Source organism: Epinephelus lanceolatus, chromosome 3, assembly GCF_041903045.1.
Source record: "Epinephelus lanceolatus isolate andai-2023 chromosome 3, ASM4190304v1, whole genome shotgun sequence".
NCBI classification, from domain to species: Eukaryota; Metazoa; Chordata; class Actinopteri; order Perciformes; family Serranidae; genus Epinephelus; species Epinephelus lanceolatus.
In genome coordinates, this window is record NC_135736.1 from 18396709 (window position 1) to 18416316 (window position 19608).

General features: G+C 40.8%; 1 protein-coding gene across 1 annotated transcript; it reads right to left on the minus strand.

Annotated features, from left to right (window-relative positions):
* Positions 1-994: 994 nt before the first annotated feature.
* LOC117254705 (zinc-binding protein A33-like) lies at positions 995-7729 on the minus strand. Its single transcript, XM_033623095.2, has 7 exons — positions 7391-7729; positions 4229-4324; positions 3865-4101; positions 3749-3771; positions 3544-3662; positions 3242-3456; positions 995-1810 (listed from the first exon to the last, which is right to left on the minus strand). The coding sequence occupies exons 1-7, from the start codon at positions 7613-7615 to the stop codon at positions 1118-1120; spliced, it is 1608 nt and encodes a 535-aa protein (XP_033478986.1). The 5' UTR covers positions 7616-7729; the 3' UTR covers positions 995-1117.
* Positions 7730-19608: the final 11879 nt, after the last annotated feature.

The window sequence follows — 19608 nt, forward strand, 5'->3', positions numbered from 1 at the left end:
GGACTTCCTGTCTTTATACTACTTCCTTCTTTACTCCTGTCAGCTCATTGGTCATGTGATCGCAGCTCTCTTATATACATAATTACTGGCTCATGGTTACGTACCTTATATACGAATTGCGGTGTATTACTTTTAATGATATCTGTGTCATTTTATATACAATTAAATGATGTCAATAAAAAATATACGCCTGTAACAGTTAATGGCATCCAAAATTTAACATCAATTTAAGAAAAAACAAAACAAACGAACAAAAAAACCCTGGACAAATAGGTCTAAAACTCAGCTTTCAATTTAATGTAAACAGTTTCAGAGGAATTAAATACTGGTGAGCACACAGCAAATATACATTTTCATAACACTCCTTAAAAGTGAAATCCAATCAAATTCTGAAATGTATTTTAAACAAAAACTTAAGAGTCTACATCTATGGTAGCGGCTGTGCCATGCTTTGCACCGAATGCTCACGTCAGCATACTAACAAGCTCGCAATGACAATGCTAACATGTTGATGTTTAGCAGTTATAATATTTAGCATGTGCACCATCTTCATTTAGCATGTTATCATGCTAATATTTGCTAATAGCAATAACTACAAAGTAAAGCTATGATGGAAACAGTAGGTCATACATTTTGAAGGTATTTGTCATAAACCAAAGTACTGGGCAAATTAAATTTTGACAACATGATGCTGCCAAATGAAACATCATGGGATCATGAAATTCATTAAAATTCATCCTGACAGAAACATGAATGTCTGTTTTAAATTTCATGGCAAACCATCTAATAGATGTTGAGACATTTCATTTAAAACCACAAATGTCCACTAGATGAGAATTCAGTGGATCACCAACGTCATTAGTTTCCATAGAATGTCTGTAAAACATCCATCCAATAGTTGTTGAGATTTTCCATGTGGTCCAAAGTGGTGGACCGACTGATCGTACCATCCCTAAAGCCATGCTGCTAGCATCACAACACACTAAGAATAACACTTGTATGGAAGTAAAAGATGGCATTATAATTCAGTATGGCTGCAGGATCTTGTTATTTAACACACAAACGATAAACCATATGATCAGCGTGATTCATCTGGATTTGTTTGTGACTGTCAGATTCATTTTTGATGACGAGCTCTGCTCAGTGAAACCTCGTACCTCATGAGGAACCTGGGCTTGCTGCTCTGATGAATAACAGGTTTGTCGTCTTTTATCTTTTCATTTCCAGCGGGTTTTGTTTTAATGAGCTGCTCCTTCAAGGTGCGTCTCTGAGGTTTGGTTTTCTTCTCCTGTCTCAGAGAACAAATTGGCAAGTTTTTGTCTTCCATCAGATGTCTGCTCTCTGACATCTTTCTGTTGCTGTTGGCAGATGTGGTGTTATTGTTTCCCTCAGTACAAGATTCACCTTTCATTACCTGATGCTCCTCAGAGAAAGCAGTGTCCTCCACAGGGACATAATCTGACCCCACATTGACCTTCACTCTTTGTGCCAACAAAGCAAAGCCCCCACTCAACGATATACTCTGAAAGTAAGGGTACACCTTCTCAATAAAGCGATGTCTAAACATGAAAAGATGTGTGTCAGTGTCAGGGTTTATGAATTCCAGCATCCCTTCATCCCAGTCCAGCTTCACACGGACCCTGCTGAGGTGGTCTGAGTATAGGGTCTGAGCAGGAGAGGCCAGAGCTCGGTACTCTCCTTCTTGCAGGCTGATACACCAGAGTCCTGCCTCTGGACAGGCCTCAAACTCTGCTTTTCTGGACACTGACTGAGCAGCAACACCAACTGTCCAATTGTTGGTGTCGCCAACCTGTTGAAATCAATACAGAAAGATTAGGCAAACAGGGTGGACGACAGGAAGGATTCAGAAACGTGTCTCAAGGCATGTGTATACTAGAGCCCAAGGAATTGAGGCTGACACCATTTGCAATAATTACAAGCAAATAAAATCAATATATGGCAGGATATTTCACACATTTTTCATATCAGTGACAAACACATTCTTACTCCTTACTCATCAAACACTGTGGCTTGGTCAGTGGTCCTATGCTTCAAACTATGATCCTCTACACACCCTCTTAGCGGCAGTTTTGTAAGTGTCAGTTTACGCTCTTTACATGCATATCCTCCTGAGAACCTACATCACATATGAGGACATCACATTTACTGGACCTTATACTTCATTCTACTTAACTGAGACCTGTTGTCCTCTTTGTGGACACCTGTCTGTGCCATCTAGTGGTAATAAGAGCAAAATACACTAATCCATGTAAAATCAAGATGGCAGCCATCTCTGCTTAGTTGGTCTTGATTCCGACACAAAAGTAAACAAGGTCCAAACCCTGACCACATTTTATGATTGAACTTGTTTATTTATGATTAATAATGTTAGTAGTTTGATGTGGCAACAAATTTGACCAGTTTTAGCAACAGTAACAAGCTAAGACGCTGTTAATTAGGAAGTACTTGTTTGAAGACATTGGAACTTAATTATCATCATTTTATCCTTATCAGGCCCTACTCATCCCAAATAGCTGGGAGATAATAAAAAATCATACCAAACAAAGGCATCTCAGGAGGATATCGTGTCTTTTCAAAATAAACTTCCAGTTAGGTTTAGGAAAAGATCATGGTTGGGTTTAAATAAGTAGGCATGTTATGTGCGTGAAGTGTGTTAAGTACATTATGTATGTGACGTAAATTAAGTACATGAAGTCAATTTACATAGTTACAATTAAAATAAGTTAATGTTGACTTTTGGTATCACACAGGACACACACACACAGCAATCTTCTGAGTGAAAGTCCTATGTATATTTGACCCATTTTTTCCACCTGGCCTCCTCAGTACACAGACTATGTCACTCTTTATACTACATCACCTGACTTCCTCCTCTGCTCCCGTCATAACTACTATGGCCACATAGAGTGTCATAATTTGAAGCATAGAGCTGCTGTACAAGCTGCCTTATTTTAGGTCCAAAGTACCAAAAGGTCCAGTGTGTAGGATTTATTGGCATCTAGTCTGAGGTTGCAGACCTGAAACTTCTCCCATGTGCCAAGCATATAAGGTAAGTACAATGTCTGACACAAAAATGTGAATGTCGCGACCCTGACCTGCTCTGTGTGTAGATATAAACGTTCTAAGGTAATGAAAACACAACAATTCTAGCCAGTGTTCTAAAGCCAGTATTTACCAGTTATAATACTGCTCAGGCTCTAGTACAGACAGTATGTAATACCTCAATATCCCAACAGTGCACTCCTGAGTCAAAGTCCTCTCTCGCCAGGATGCAGGAACAAGGGTGGAAACGTTCAGGGTTAGCTGGGACAGGGACATTAACATCCAGACTTTGTTCCAGCCCCTGTGAGGGTCCAGGGCTGATATGGACACTGTTTAACCCAGAAGACACCCTCAGGGACTGACCAGCTGTCCTGGGGTCCAGAGTCACTGGAGCTGGAAGACACAAAGGGGCTCAGAGGGTACTGACGGCGAAAATGGACAGGAAGTAATCAGAAAGTGTATGCATAGGAAGAGACTGACTGTATGGGGCGATGTGTTTCATCTTCTCCCACTCGGCATACTTTAGGTTACCCACGTGTTTGGCCACATCTATTAGAGGTTTGTAAACCTCAAGAGGCTCCATGTCATCTATCCATGTACTGCAGTGAATAAACATGAACATGCAGACAGTTAAACAGGTGCATTTGCATGTGTATGTACTTGTATGTGTGAAAAAGTCCCATACCTATTCATCACGTCTTCGTAGTGCTGTAAAAAAGCAGAGTTTGTATGATTACTGTTTGAAATACAAACACCTGCTCTCATTCATTGACTAATTATGTAACATTTGATTGATGTTACCTCTAAAAATCCAACCCCGTCTCCTTCTGCATCTAGCTCTTCTTCCACCAGTTGGATCTTCTCTTCAAGAGATTGTATCACCTGAATTATACTGTCTACCTGTTCTTCTGCATTTCTCCTCTTCTCGTCTCGTTCCTCCCTGAGAGCAAGTAGCTTGGCTGCTTCCTCATCTCTCAAAAACTGGTGAAGACTCTCAAATTCCTTTTTCATGAGCTCCTCTGCGAGTTTGGCCTCAGCCTGGGAAGAACAGAAAAAGCAAGAAAAGTGTGAGGAAAGAAGAGGACGTCCTGAAGTAATGACCCAATCATGACAGTTAGCAATGCATCTGAACTTTGATTGTTTCCATTTTTAGTCACAGTTCTACCTCGTTATGCCCGAATGCATGTTCACAGGTCTGAGCGACTTTCTCAAAGTCAGTCTTCTTCCTCTTCAGTCCATTTAGTGATGTTCTGAGCTCTGCCTAGGGGCCAAAAGGAGAATGACTTTTAAACAATGCTCCATCCATATCTGTTGCCACTATCACAGGGTAGTCAAAGACAAAGTACACTTAAGTGCAAATACTTTTTGTTTACTATAGTAAGATATTTGACTGCTACATTTATGAATAATTTTGCAGGTTAATATTTTATACACAAAATTATAGATCCTTCTGAGACCTTGGCTTCTGTCTGTTCCATGCTGTTTGGGATCAGTCCGACCTGATGAGTATAAAAACTAAACATTGTCTTTGAACAGAAAGTAGTTTTCAGAAAAATTATGTCCTCATATGAGGACGTTGGATTTATTTTTAATAGTGACAATGTCTAATAAAGTATAAAACTGCTTATTTCAATGTCTGAATGTTGTTGTGGAAAAAAAACTAAATTACAAATAATGAAACAAATCTAAAAGTCTGGGATTTATCATTTAGAAACTCTGCATCAATTTTCTTTGCTCCATACTCCAAGCAAGAAATGTCCCTTTGTTATTGTTGAAATTGGTCACATGAGTATGACATATCAAATTACAAACATTAATAAGCCTAAACAAACAAGTTTTGACCACAACACCTGATCAGGTTTTGAACCTTGTTCCGTTTGTGTCAGGATTGGCTGCAGACTGACTTGGCAGAGGTGGCTGCCATCTTGTTTTCACATGAAGGTTTAAGTTTATGTTTATTTTATTTAAGAAGGGACAGTGCACATTAATTAACATGATCACTTAAGTCACGTAAATGTGCCAGATTTAGCCATATAGGCTAATTTTCATCTGCAGTCCCTGACAGGTTGATGGTATATACATATATACATATGAACAGGTATTTCCCCTGCTACCACTAGATGGCACAAAAAGTGTCCACGAATGAGAACAACAGGTCAAAGATAAGCAGAATGAAGCATAAGATGCAGCAAACCCAGAATGTGATGTCCTCATATGAGGACACACTGTCTCAGGAGGATATAGTGATTTAAATTAGCCATCAGCCCTAAGCCGAGCTCCATTTAGTTCAATTTTATTTGAGAGAAGACGGACATCTCTAGACCTGATATCTCCAACATCGGCAGCTCACACCAAACAAACAAACAAAAAAAAAAAAAAAAAAAATCAAAATTGATAAATAGCAATAGTAGGAAGAAATAGCAATAGTAGGGAGAAAAATAAGTATTTTAGATTTTGATGAAACCCCAAAATGGGTACATTATCCTGAGAAGAGTCCTAATCAAGCAAAATAAGTGAAAACACCTGTGTGGGTGGACCCCAGGTGTGCAGGAGCTCTAAGACTTTACATACATACAAAATATAAGCTCACTTTCAAGTTTTACTGATCAAACTACAAAACAACATAATTAGTAATTAAGATTCCAACCAGCTAACATATTAAAATGTTGTTTGTAATAAATCAGAAATATTTAAAAATACAACACTGACTTCACAGGAATTTAATGTAATCCACCAGCTCTTCAGGTTATTCTTAGCATTTTGGTGTGTGGGTGTGTGTGTGCAGGTCAAATTGCATGTCTGATGAGCTCTAAACATGCATTTGTGACACGATGATAGCAACAGTAATTACCAGCTTAGTTTTCAGCTCGGTGCCTCTTTTAAACTCACTCTGAATTCTGCCTGTGTAAACTAATCTTGGATTAACAGACGGCATCTGTTTGGGCAGGAAAATAAATATTTACAGGAGATGAAAGAATGCCTGACTGGCTCCTTGTTGAAATATCCACTTGCTGTGGTTGCAGGAAGCATGTTAATGAAAAAGTATCGAATCAGTCATGAGAGGGCACCCTCGCTCTTTGCGAAAGACAGGGTCCAAATCTTGGATGAGCCAGAGCTGTTGGGAGCTCTGCTGTTATTTGACATCTTTGTGCTGATGTTTTGTTTGGCTCTGTGGCAGCGGGGTGGCTCTAACTAGAAAACCAGCATACGAGCGCTCTCGTTGGCAATCATCTGCCCTGTTGAAGCGTCCTTTAGGAAAACAGTGAATTCCTGCCAGTTGCTCTGTATCCAACCCTTCAGCATGATGCTTTATTGCTTTCGGTGGAGGATTAAGGGGGCCTATTTCAGGCCTTTCACTTCAGCGGCTCTCTCAAAGCAGTCGCAAGATAAACCTTACGAGATGATTAATATGATAGGAGAGAATAAAGATATATTCAGCGTCACAGAAATATAGTCATTTTTTTAGACTCTGCTCTAATAATTCATCATTGTTTCAGTCGTTGAGGCCTTGAAACACACTTACATCAGGGGTGGAGCCAGACATTGTAAGGGGGATCCTGGGGCTCACTCACTCGGGGACATGTTTTTTTTCCATTTATGGCAGCCATATGCACTAATTCGAAAGTCATTTGAGAATGCCTAATAATCTGCACATCCTTTTTGGAAAAATATGATAGTTGCCAGGAGAAAAAAAACATCCCATAGAGCCTACATCCTGTTTTGTAATTGTTCTCCAACTGTCTTCATATCCGGAAACTACAACACAACAAATATTAGAGATGACTAATTTTAATTCCTGTCACCAAAAAAGAGGCAACAGATGTCAGATGTTGCTATTTTTAAGTTACATAACAAAGGTAGAAACAGAAACAGGCCAACGGAGAAACATTTACTCAATTATATTAGATTTCTTTAGAGAATAACATCGTAGGATGAACAACATGGGCATATTTTATTATCTGAATAGCACAAAGATAAAGGTCAAGGGCTGTTGAGAAAACATTTGGTTGAACTGCTCACAAGTCACGGACAAATAAACATGCAGTGGGTCACATGAAGAAGTAGCTTTGTTTTCAGGGGACACAAGCCAGAAAGGAGCCAGTGTTTTACTTTGTAAAACTAGAAACACAGTAATGACTATTTGTCTGCTTTTTACAATGCTGCCTTTTGTGTCTGGTGAGCCAAAGAAAGAGTAGCAGCCATTTGATGACCCAGATTTAGAGTGACACTTCTCTTAAAGGGCTCACATAACTCCATCAGTTGTAGAATTGATGTTTTCAGTGCAGTTAATATGTCTCAGCTGAGGAGCCTGATACCTGATTCCTACCTTGCAGTCAGTCACAGCCTCGGTCAGGAGGTACACTCTGTGTCCTGCGTGGCTCAAAGCTGCACATAGTTGACATAAAGGCTCCAGGTCATCCAAACAGAACACAGACAGGCTCTCGTCATGTTCCTCGCACCGCTCTGAAGAGTCAACAGACCAGGGCGTCGAGGCAAGGCCCTCCGCTTCTGCTTGGTGAAGGGAGACGGGGAGGAAGGATTGGCAGCTCATGGATGGACTGCTGGTGGTCTCTAGAGCTGAAGCCAGCTTGGTTCGTGGTCAGACTGAAGCAGCGAGACGAAACAGATGAAAAGTGGGAACATGGCGGGACATATAACGAGACGGGATCAGTGTTCTATGTCCAGCTGCCATGAAGGAGCCTTGATTCATGTTCCATCTATGTGCAGCATCTCTGAGCAGCACTGAAGTTACTTACAGTAGATCTGTTTACACGCTCCGTCTTAATCTTGAATCTTTGCCAATGTGCTTACACCAGATGCAGCCATACATCACTCTGAAGTGTGACTTTCATGATCCTGTGATTTATGGTATACTCTCACATCCCAAGGCCCAGCTTATTCCTGTGCCTTTGCTTGTTACTTTAACTCTTTCTGCTATCCATCTCCCCACAGAGGTATGCTCCTCCACTAAACGACATACTGTACCTTGCAAGCAAAAACAAGCTGCAACTAGGTGCTTTTTTTTTATACACTTCCACATGTAGTATTAGATTATTGTATATTTTTGGAGCCATACAGTGGTACTTTATGTACTGCATGCCAGGCCTGAGCTATGTTAAATGGATTTAGTTTCACTGGCCTTTAACAATTTGAGCTGGTGGAGAACATGGAGACCAGATCAGCCCTGACAGGCGGATCGTATTTCATTGAATCATGCGGTATGCTCTGAAATGAAATGATTGACATGTAATCTGTTTATTCTCAATTTGCAACGTGATACATGATAAGACAGACATGACCATAAGTATGTGTCCATGTCATGCCAACTCTTTAACAGTCCTCTCAGCACATTTTGAGCTGTGAATTAGCTAGCGCTCAAGAGAAGTATGGGGTAATTACTTTTTTGAAATGTAGTTTAGTTTTAGAGCATTGAATGATTTCAATGAATAATCTTCCAAACCGTATGATTAGCAGAATTGTTCATTAATGATAAAAGTAGTATTGCTTACAATTCTTTACCAAGAATTCAAAACTATTTTTGATTTTATTAAGAAAAAAAATCCACATTTATGTTATGTACAGAGGATTTCAGGAGTTTTACACATTGCCCTTCTCCTGCAGAATGTTGAAACTGTACTTTTACTGTTAGCAGACAGCTCCATCGCTTAGTAGATCTTCATGATTTAAAACCTTGAAAAACAAAGAAACAGAGCAGCAAAGAAATAATTTTAGAAATTGAAAATGGCTATGGTCTCCAATTACAAAACATGTTTTTATTGTCTGTATCGAGTGTACGTACAGAGTTTGGCAAGCGAGCATTTATCTGCAGAAGGACTTAAAGTTGCACTCAGTGGTTCCTCTCTGCCATTTCAAAGCACTGTTGCAGGACTTTTGTACACAGTCTTCTATATGGCAGTGTCACGTTGTGTCTTAGCTGGTCTTTGTTATCATGAGTTGTTGCCATTTTTTGCATTTTTAAGTTTCATTTTATCAACATACTTTTTGGTTTTTCTTTGTAGTAATCTTATTTTGTGCTTTATTTTGCTTGTTTTAGAGCTTTACATTTGTAATTCTGTATTTTTGTTCTATGTTGTCTGTCTGTAACTTAGGTTGCTGCCTGTCTTGGCCAGGACACTCTTGAAAAGGAAATTTTTAATCTTGAGGTTTTTCTGGTTAAATAAAGGTTAAATGAAAATAAAATAAATTAAAAAAAATCTGTTGGAGAGCTGCAGGGATGACATTTTCTTATAGGCCTAAATGAAAGTTAGCTTCATCCTGGTTCCTTTATGGATTCATGCAGAAAATAAGATCTGTGGCAACAAACTTTCTGACACTTACACGTGTTGTTCAGTGAAATAACCTGTAAAACAGTCTTCACAAATGAACACCACTTTTATTATTTTTGAAGTGTAAATGGAATCACTGGAAGTAAAACGCTAAAGTTAGGCTACAGACAAACTACCTCACGGTTGCCACTACAAAAAGGCTGTTAAGTCATGTTCGGCATGATGGCGCTCACTTGTTAGCAGCCATCTTTTTAAAGACACGTAAAAGCTTCAGAATTCTTGAGTGGGGTATTTACTGACATATTTTATGTCCTAGACCAAAATGTGACAGTCTGTTAAGCTTGTGTTTACCACAGACCTTATTTCAGGCATCTAACCAAAAATCCATTGATTTCAAGACGACGAAACCAGGAGTGCTAACTCATTTTCGGATTTTAGGACTCATTCCTGCACCACTCTAGTTGAGGTACAGTGTAGGATAAAAGGCCTCTACACATGATCAGCTGTAAAACCGCTTTGCGCTGGCTGTCCCATTGTTCGTCTATGGAGAGGGCGGCAACGCCTGACAAAGCGCCACCGCTACCCTTGGCGTCGCGCACCGCTTGGATTTTCCGAGCGCTGCGCTCAGAGTTGAAATTATTTGAACTTTGACCGAGTTTACCTCTGACCTCTGCGCCACACCTGGCGGTGAGCGAAGCGCATTGTTCTTATCATGTGAAAGCCGCTTTAGTGGTATCTAGCTGTGAGGTTGCAGAACTGAATCTTGCCAAGCATGTGGAAGACATGGCCCTCTCTATAGCCAGTGTTTGATTTGTTCATTCCAGGCTACTGTAGACCAACATGGCAGACTCCATGGAAGAGGCCCCTCCCATGTCTGTAGATACCAGCGGCACATTCTAAGGTAAAAATAATGCGTTGAGTTCTTAATTTCAGGTCATTATACACTACTGAAAACATAGCTATAGATATTATATTCCATTTCTGCAAATAGACGCACCTAAATCCACGCTGGACCTTTAAAGAGATAACAGGCAGAAGCCAACATGTCTGTGAACTGATGCCTGTGAACATGGCCTCTGTCACTGCCTCATGAAGGTTACAATTTATAGACATACCCGCACCTACACTGTTTATACGGGTGCTACTATACATGCATGGTTTGTGCAAACCTCCATCATCAGACCCGATTTCTGTGACAGAATTGGCCACACAGCTGAGCAGCAGGCTTTCACACACTGGCTGAGACAAGATGAAACACATCACAGTACGGTAGCTGTCTCTGCACGTGTGCTGCATGTATTTTCTGTAATGGTTTCGCAGAGCTCTCTGCTCCATGTTTCTTTCTGTCTGCTGTCTCCTCTCTTTCTCTGCTGTCCTCCTCCTCGGCTCTGATAATCCCGAAAGCCAACTGTTACCTCTCTCTCCTGTGACATGAAGAGTTTTTGAGACGGTGAAGGTGATGACAGTGGTGAAGTTAAAAGCTTCACTGTATTGCTCTTAAAAGTGGTTCTCTTGCTGCGGCACACAATTTCCCCTGTCGACTGCACAGCTCTGACATCAGGTTGATCAATTACAACAGCTGATTGTGGGTTGCGCCACTTAACATTAGTCACATCATGTCAAGAAAATGGATTTTGTGGCCTGAGTCCCGAGTGTTGAGAGGGTGAAGTACTGTCTCCTTTTTCGCCATCCCTCCATTTCTCTTCAGTCAGTGTCAGTTTACTTGTGACTGTATTCATCATTTAAATTCTGAGAAAAGTCCTCACTCTCTCTGATATACAGTCCCTCATGCTGATTCCATTATCTAACATTGCTGCACAATAACTACAATGAGAGATGGGGTTGATGGGGTTAGATGTTGTTTCGCCATGTTTGTCTTGTCTTCTGATTGTCTATTCTTGTCAGTCATGTATTGACTGTCAAGTCCACCACAATGATATGACATGCGAGTGAAGAAGGTGGGTGGAGAAAGAGTCATCTAAAGGGTGAGGACAAACAATTACAACCGGTATAAGGGTGACAGGACAGTATGAAACAAGAGGAAAGAGACAGATGAAAGAGAATGGTAGGGAAGCTTACCTGTCACCTAAACTCCAAAGAGTGCAGGTACGTCTCAGGTAAGCCTGTCGAAATGATGTCTCATGCTGCTTTCAAGACTATGTGTGTATCCAAATGTTCATCTAATCTTACATATGCTTCCCAGTCACTGTCCGATGTTGAGATGTTAAGAAAATGTTGTTGGTTTGTGTGCTGCCCAAAGGGGTTCAGTGTGGCAGAGATCTGGCGACTGTTTGGAAGCATAACTTCTCCACTTATGCATTCACGATTTTCCTTTTGTGTTTAACTCAAACTTTACACTGCTTGCTGGTAATAAAATGCTGACATCTAGTTTTTCCTGTGTTAATGAACAAAGCATACTGCTGACATCATGGAGACGTTAGCTCCTCTATATCAACATCACCTCAGCTCAAATCTACTGACCAACATGAGGAACAAACACATGGAGTCCACTGAACCCCGCCCTTTTGTTCAGCACCCTGTAAGAACATCAAAAATATTTACTTCAGTGCATTTTTAGAAATGTCAAGCTAAAACTGGAAGGTTTTATAAAGGGACAGTTCACCCCAAAATCCAAAATACATATTTTTCCTCTTACCTGTAGTGCTATTTATCAGTCTAGATTGTCTTGGTGTGAGTTACTGAGTGTTAGAGATATTGGCCGTAGAGATGTCTGCCTTCTCTCATTCTCTTGAACTTTGAAACACTCAACAGCGACGTCTCTTTCCAGAAATCATGACCCGGTTACTCAGGATAATCGACAGACCTTGCTGAGAGCAGTTTCATGTAGGAATGATTTTCTTTCTACCAAACTAAACCCACCAACCGAATCACTGGGTAGAAGGAAGCATGCATCATGGATGAGAGGCAAAGATCAATGCCGTCCTCCTCAGCTAAGCTGTATTGTGTGGTTAGCTCAGTGGTGCTAAGTGAGCTAGTAGTAGATACATGCTTCCTTCTGCACGGAGATATGGTTGGTGGGTGTACTTTGATAAACAGAAAATAGTTCCTACATAAAGCTGCGCACAACAAGGTCTGTGGATTATCTTGAGTAATGGGATCATCCTTTCTGAAAAGAGACATTGCTGCTAAGTTTTCAAATGTATTTTTAAGCACTGAAATCACTAAAAGCAAAGTGCCATTTAGTTGCACTACATTCTAAAGAAGGCAGACACCTCTTCGGCCGATATCTTCAATACTCTGCATCTCACACCAGAACAATCTAGACTGATAAATAGCTCTACAGGTAAGATGAAAGATATGTATTTTTGAACTTGGGGTGAACTATCCCTTTAAACAAACTTGGGCTCTGTGCTCCAGGATGTTATTGCTCACGATGGGACTGTGTTGGAGAGTACTTTGCCCCTGTATCTGGATGGGATGCTGGACACATCGCCACCTACAGGTCACTAATAGTTTTACAGTCGAGAGTTGTGATTCCAAACAGGTATAGACAGTAATGGAGGAGCCATCTGTTGCCTGACCTACATCTGGTTCCTCTACTGTAGCCTGATCTGTACATTCTGTGCACATGTGTGTGTGTGTGTGTGTGTGTGTGGGGGGGGGGGGGAGGGGGGGTGGATGTGACTTTAAATGCTCCAGCTATTTGAAAGCAGTTGGGGGTGTAAGACAGAGCTGGTGATTTCTGGATGCCATATTTGCACCTCCATACAAGAAGCATTGTGAGTTAGTGGGTGACATGTGCCGACACATTAAGAATGCTCTTAGACTACAGCTGCTATTTCCTGTCTATTCGCAGTCTGTATACGTTTCTATAGTTCTATGCAACAAACACACTTTAATGTGTGTGCATGTCTGTGCTTTTGCAGATAAATCAGGTGGTAAACTGGCATGTTGGGATTGCCCCACAGCATTTCCTGTCATCATACAGCACCCTTACAGTGCCCCAGTGTGTCGGGCCACTGGATCACACCAGGAACAGACACAGTGGGCCAGTATGCTACAAGCTGCAACTTGGTATAGTTCTCTTATCGCTGTTCCCAATCATGAGCCAGACAAATTTCCTCATGTTTCAATGCCACCTTTTCCCACCCATTGCCTTGACTGTGTATCATCTGTTAGCACTCTGGTGTGAAGATTCACCAGAATCCAGGGCCCTCTTAGATCACTGTCAAACAGAGATACATGCAGTGGGCGATGAGGAAGAGATATGATGTCATGCATTATTGCATTGTTGTTTTCTGCCTTTTATTTCCTATCATCTGTGCGTTGCTGCCTCTCTAATATCTCCCATCTTTAATCTTTGTTCTCCTTCTGTCTCCCTTTGTCCTTAAGGTGTTGGTAAGCATAGTGATGGGAGCAGTGATGCCTTACCTCATGGAGCAAGTATATCCCAGGATTATTGAACATCAAAGCAGGCAGTGGACAGCCGGGATCAGAGTGGGTGAAAAGGACAAATAATATGTCTCTATACAAATATATTAATAGATAGGAACCAGTGTACAAATGCACCTTTTGTGTCTTTCTCCTAATCTCTATCTGTATTTATGCATGCCTGTCAGTTGCTGTCTGAGGTCCACAGGACAGCAAAGCATCAGATAAAAGCTGCCATGGTTGCACTGAAGGAGGAGTTGTCGTGCTATCATTCTGATGTGGAGAAACAGATCTCAGCAGGACTGCAGCAGGCCAGTCTGCTGCAGCACCACATCGCTCACACGATCACAGGTGTGTGTTTGTTTCTGTGAAGTCAGAAAATGTACAACGAGGATGTGTTCAGCATCTTGATCCTTTTTTTACTGCATCTCAACTTATAGGACATGTGTGAGCCGATATTACAGTCTCTATCGTCCCAAAGCTTGACTGCACTCTGCAGGAAGTGGCTACACCCACCTGTGGTGATTTGCTTCTGTCCTGGGTTCAAAAAGCACATCAGTGAAAGACATCAAAAAAGAAGTGAATTGGGAAATGTGCCCCTTTCTTTTATGATTTTTTAAGGTTCAGTGTGTTGGATCAAAACTTTCTCATCCCAAGTTGTCACATATCGCAGCTTTGTGGACTTTCATCTTTACATATTACACACTAGGTATCCTCCTGCGTCTGCTGTTGATGTTCTGGGACATTGCAACCAACGCCAGGACGTCAACAAAAGAACATGGTAACATCATGGTTTAGCTCTAAATTCATAGGGGAAGTGAACACCAATCTCCCAGGTGAAAGTCCATGGTTTGTTGGAACCCATCCACCACCCCTCCCACCCATCCTATAGGGACTAGCTCTGTTTATTATGTTGTCACCTGCAGTGTTTCAAACTGACACCGTCCTGTGGCGTATTGTACTGCCGCGACAGGTACTATTGCGTTATGAACTGATGCCACCTGTCTGCATATCATACTGCTGCAACAGGTGCCGTCTGGCCGACCAGTGCCATATCATAACATCGTGAAAGGTGGCTTTTGGCGTGGGTGTCTGACAGCAAAATCACTGACAAAAGCAGCAGTATTTGACGACTTCAGAATGAGAACGGGCTGGTTGAATTTAGGGGCATCGACTGTCAGAAATGGTATACAATTTTCATAACTATGTTGTTATTACTTTGTAATTACCTGAAAATAAAAATTGTTGTGCTTTTGTCACCTTGGAATAATAAGTTTATTTCGCCACATAAGTGGGTCCTCTTCCATGGAGTCAGCCATTTTGTTTCTATAAATCAAATACTAGAAGGGCCTTTCCCGTTTTTGCATCAGCCACTGTAGTTTTCCTACACTCTTGACAAATGGGTGACGTTTCATTTCTGCTACCTCACCGCTAGATGCCACTAAATCCTACACACTGGACCTTTAAGACATTAGTTTTGATGTTGTTCTGCCACATTTTACCAATGACATGTTCTAAAACAGGGGCACGTTCAATGTGATAATGGTGTGCAGTGTTTCGCTACGGTTTCCAGGTTGAACAAAATGTTTCCACTAATTGGTCTGAAACTGTGTTCAACAAGGTTTGAGGAATGTTTTTTTCTCATTTGGTGAGAGTGTGAGAGATGTTACCCAGTCAGCAGTGACATGTGTATAACAATTGCCAAATTAAAAGGCAGTGTGCTTGCGTACGCAGCAGGATGTTGCACCACTGTTTCCATTTAATTACAGATTTTGCTATGTCTTGTCAAGGCAGAAAGCACCTTCGTTGTTCATAACTTTGATGTCAGGACCCAATTAAAATCTAAGGGTTCCCGATTTGAAAGTTATTAAAAAAAATGTCTAATTTTTGATTTGTTTCCTTTGAAATACCTGCCAGCTCACCAGGCCTCTTCAGTCCCTCATATCAAATGTGAAGAAGAAAGTCACTCTTCGGTTGAACTTCCAGCGACTCATGTTCACACAAAGGCAAACAGCCAAAACCATCACTGGGTGTCACAAATAGCATTCCTCCACTTTCTGTGAATCACAAGACGTAAAGGTGGTAGCTGAAGATTTTGTTTGTCTTGCACAAAGTAACAGCAGAAGTGGATCATTGATCAAAGTTTCCCTCAGGCGACAGGCGAGGTGTTTCTATAGTTTCTTTAGACTACTTCATTATTTGACTGGCAGCTATGTGATTGTGTAATTATGTGATGGAATGTGAAGTGTTTTACAAGCCCCGAGGCATGAAATACTTCAACGTAAGCTCATGTCATGTTTCTTTTGAAATATTAATATTTATTATTAAAGTATTTAAACAAAAGTATTAAACATCATCTGTTAAACCAGTGTGGGGTATATCATATCATACATCATCAGCATTCTTGCACAAAATCCAAGTCTTGTACATGGAGCTGATAAAACTGGCAGCACATTAACAATACATTGTGCTGAAAAATTCCAAGGTGGTTCAGTACACTCGCAGATGTTTTTATTGTAGGTGCTGACACCTCTGAGTGGCGTCGAACCAGACGATGCCAGGGTGTGGCGGTGCCTGGGGAAGTTGGAGTTAGGCTTAGAGGGGCGTATGTAGCTCCAGGAGATATGGGGGAGTCCACAGTGGAACCTGGAGGCCTTTGCTACTCAAAGCTCAGAACACTCTCTACAACGTAATTTCAACAAACATGTCAGTGTATCAAGTAATTTCAAAGAAAACTTAGCCTGGACCTTATCTTCCCATGTTTGTGTCTGAGTGGTTAATGGAGACAACAGTTTTTGAGGTTAAGAGAGACTGTGGCAGCTGCAGCTGTGAAACAGGCTGCGATGTAATTTCTAAAGGCAATCGTGCACAGTCAATTTATGACATCTAAAAGTGTGTTTTTGCCACTAACAGGCTCAGACTGATATTTTAAGTGTCTAGAAGCATTATGGAAAAGACCCTGGTCTGTTTGTTAATGTGTGTAACCAGAACGTGCCCAAGAAGAATTCAGACTTTGACATTTCACAGTGCAGTCAGCTAAATGTCCAGCCATAGCACTTAAAATCTTTAAGATAACGTTAAGCTACGCATTCTGTACCTTAACAAAACAAACACTTCCTGGCACTCCTCTCTCCAACTCTCACTTATGTTTCCACCGTTGTTATTCCTGCAACAAGTCGCCTCTTGCAAGATTTCAAGACCTCTCCTTGTGCGAGGCTTGGTTACAATGACATACAGGCCAGCATAAGGTAAGGAAAAACAAGCACGTTTAATGGACGGAAAGTGGCAGTGCCAAATTGCCCCTGGCGATTACACTGCAGCCTGCTTCATCGCTGTGGCTGCAGCAGTCTCTCTCAATACTGGACCAATTTCAAAAATTGCTGTCCTATTAGTCAATTAGACACAAAAACTGGGGAAAATAGGGTCCAGGTTGAAAAATACAGAAGCTCCCTTTAGGGTAAAGAGTGGTAAAAACTCACCATGCTGTCTTTCACATCCCTCCACTCCTCTTTCACCTCCAGGTGGTTGATATGTGTGCTGTGATGTTCTGGTGGTTGCTTTCACAAAATCCATGTTTCTCTTTTGACTCTTCCTAGCTCACGACAGTGCTGTGTAGGATCAAAGTGAGAGTGGTCAAGGTGTGTGGCAGGATGGGCTGAGAAACACACACACACACACACACACACACACACACATTTTTTTTATTCTTGTCACTACAAACCAAATGCACCTTTCTCTGTCTGCCCCTGTCTCATACACATAGACGGCAAACAAAAACAGTACCTGGAAACAGAATTGTTGGCTCTTCAATGTCAATTAATTCTGGAGGTGATCTTGCAGATAAGATTACCAGCATTTACACGTGATGTGGGTGAGCAGGTCCGTGTCTTTATATCTTTGTCTGCGTATGTTTGTTTTCTTTATTTAGGTCTTTTTTTCAAAAGTAACTCCCCTTGATTTCAGGATCTGTCTTGTTACTATGCAGTGGTGAATCCAGAACAAGCTCTCTTCATCCACCCTAACAACCTTCTTCAATCCCAAAAGACAAACTGACCTCTTAATCCAATCAGGTACAGTGTGTGATCAGGTTTAGGTTAAGCACTGAATGCTCTTTTTAATTGAACCATTTGTTTGCTTTATTTTCAAGGCTGTAGACCCAAGATTTCGTTTTCCTGCAGTGATGAGGTACTTCCTGCCACAACAGTGCTCGCCTCTCCCTGTCAGTCCCAGCAACCCCTGCAGCCCCACCTCTAGTGTCACAGAGCCAATGTACCACGAGCTGCTGCCTCCTTGTGACTGCCAGCAGAACTTCTGCCAAACCTCTAAAGGCTCCACCTCAGGATTTGAAACACTCTCACCAAGCACCGTGTCTAACCAGGATGACACTTTGGCCAACTCAGAAAACTCAGTGCTTGATGCAGGAGAATACATCCATGTCACTGAACCATGAAAGAACTGTAGAGCACCACAGAGTGCAGTAAGGTTTAGGGAGAGTGGATCATGTCCTCTGTATATTTTTCAGAACAAAGATACAACTTCAATAGAAAGGGAACAAACTGACAGCTATATAGTGAAATTGTTTCAGCCTTATGTACAGACACTTAAGCCCCAAAAATGTATCATTAAAGGTCCAGTGTGTAGGATTTAGGGGCATCTATTGGCAGAAATGGTGTGTAATATTCATAATTATGTTTTCATTGGTTTATGATTACCTGAAAATAAGAATCGTGGTTTTCATGATCTGAGAATGAACTGTTTATATCTGTGTACATGGCGGGTCTTCTCCCATGGAGTTTGCCATGTTTCTACAGTTGCCCAAAACGGACAAAAGAAACACTGGCTTTAGACAGATTTATTTATTTTTTTGTGTTTTCTCATCAGCCACCGTAGTTCTACATGCTTGGCATACAGGAGAAGTTTCAATTCTGCAGCCTCACCTCTAGATGCCGGTAAATACACTGGACCTTTAATTAAACTATAAATTTCAAGGGGGAAAAAAGAGAATATACTTAAACATAAACCTGATAACCTCATTGTACTTCTGCTACTGTATGTCTATTTTATAGTTCAGTATATCAGAGGTGAAACGGTTCATTAATTAGTAAGTGACAGAGACATGAATATCTTTGGAAACAATTTTCTGATACTTTAGACTTAACTATAATTTTTTATTTAAAAAAAAATATCCATAGGCTTGAATGATCAGTAATGAAAACAGTCATGACTTACAGACCCATTGTGTCACATTGAAGCATACAGTACAGTAGCCTTGTTGCATAATGTTGATATATCCTCCTAAGATCCAGCAATTCATCCTCCTCTGTGGGGACATGACACTGAGGCCTTTACCTTTAAAACCATGCATGCAGTCTATTTGACTCCAGATAGACTGGGAAAAGGACATCCTGGGCTTTGTAGAGATGTAACAAACATGGCGGTGTGACCAACACAACATATCTTTTGTCCTTTCAAAAAGTGGGGAACTGTGGTCTGAGTAGTCTGAATCTTAACTATATTGTATTAAGATTTCTTTAAGATGTCTGTTCATTTTTATGCCTTTCAAAATACACATTTTAACACGTAATTTGTGGGGGACAGCGAGACTTGCTTCTTTTCATTCTTAACCATTTCTTGTACACACACACATAAGCACACACACTATGTATAACCAGTTAAAAAGCATGCAAAATGCCTTTAATATTACATATCTTAAAAGAGAATTTAATTATATAATGTAAATGTATGTTTTGTGGAAAGGGACAAGGGACATGATACAAAACATTTATAAAGAACATTTCACGAGAAAGAAAAAAATATATGTGATATGTTTCCTACATTCCAATTACTATGACATGAAATAAAATAA

Coding starts and splice junctions, on each gene's coding strand:
- LOC117254705 (XM_033623095.2), bottom strand. CDS start 7,615: ATGAGCTGCCAATCCTTCCTCCCCGTCTCCCTTCACCAAGCAGAAGCG. Junction 3,772..3,864: donor ACGGGGTTGGATTTTTAGAG/GTAACATCAATC, acceptor GCTTTTTTACAG/CACTACGAAGACGTGATGAA. Junction 3,457..3,543: donor GAAACACATCGCCCCATACA/GTCAGTCTCTTC, acceptor TGTGTCTTCCAG/CTCCAGTGACTCTGGACCCC.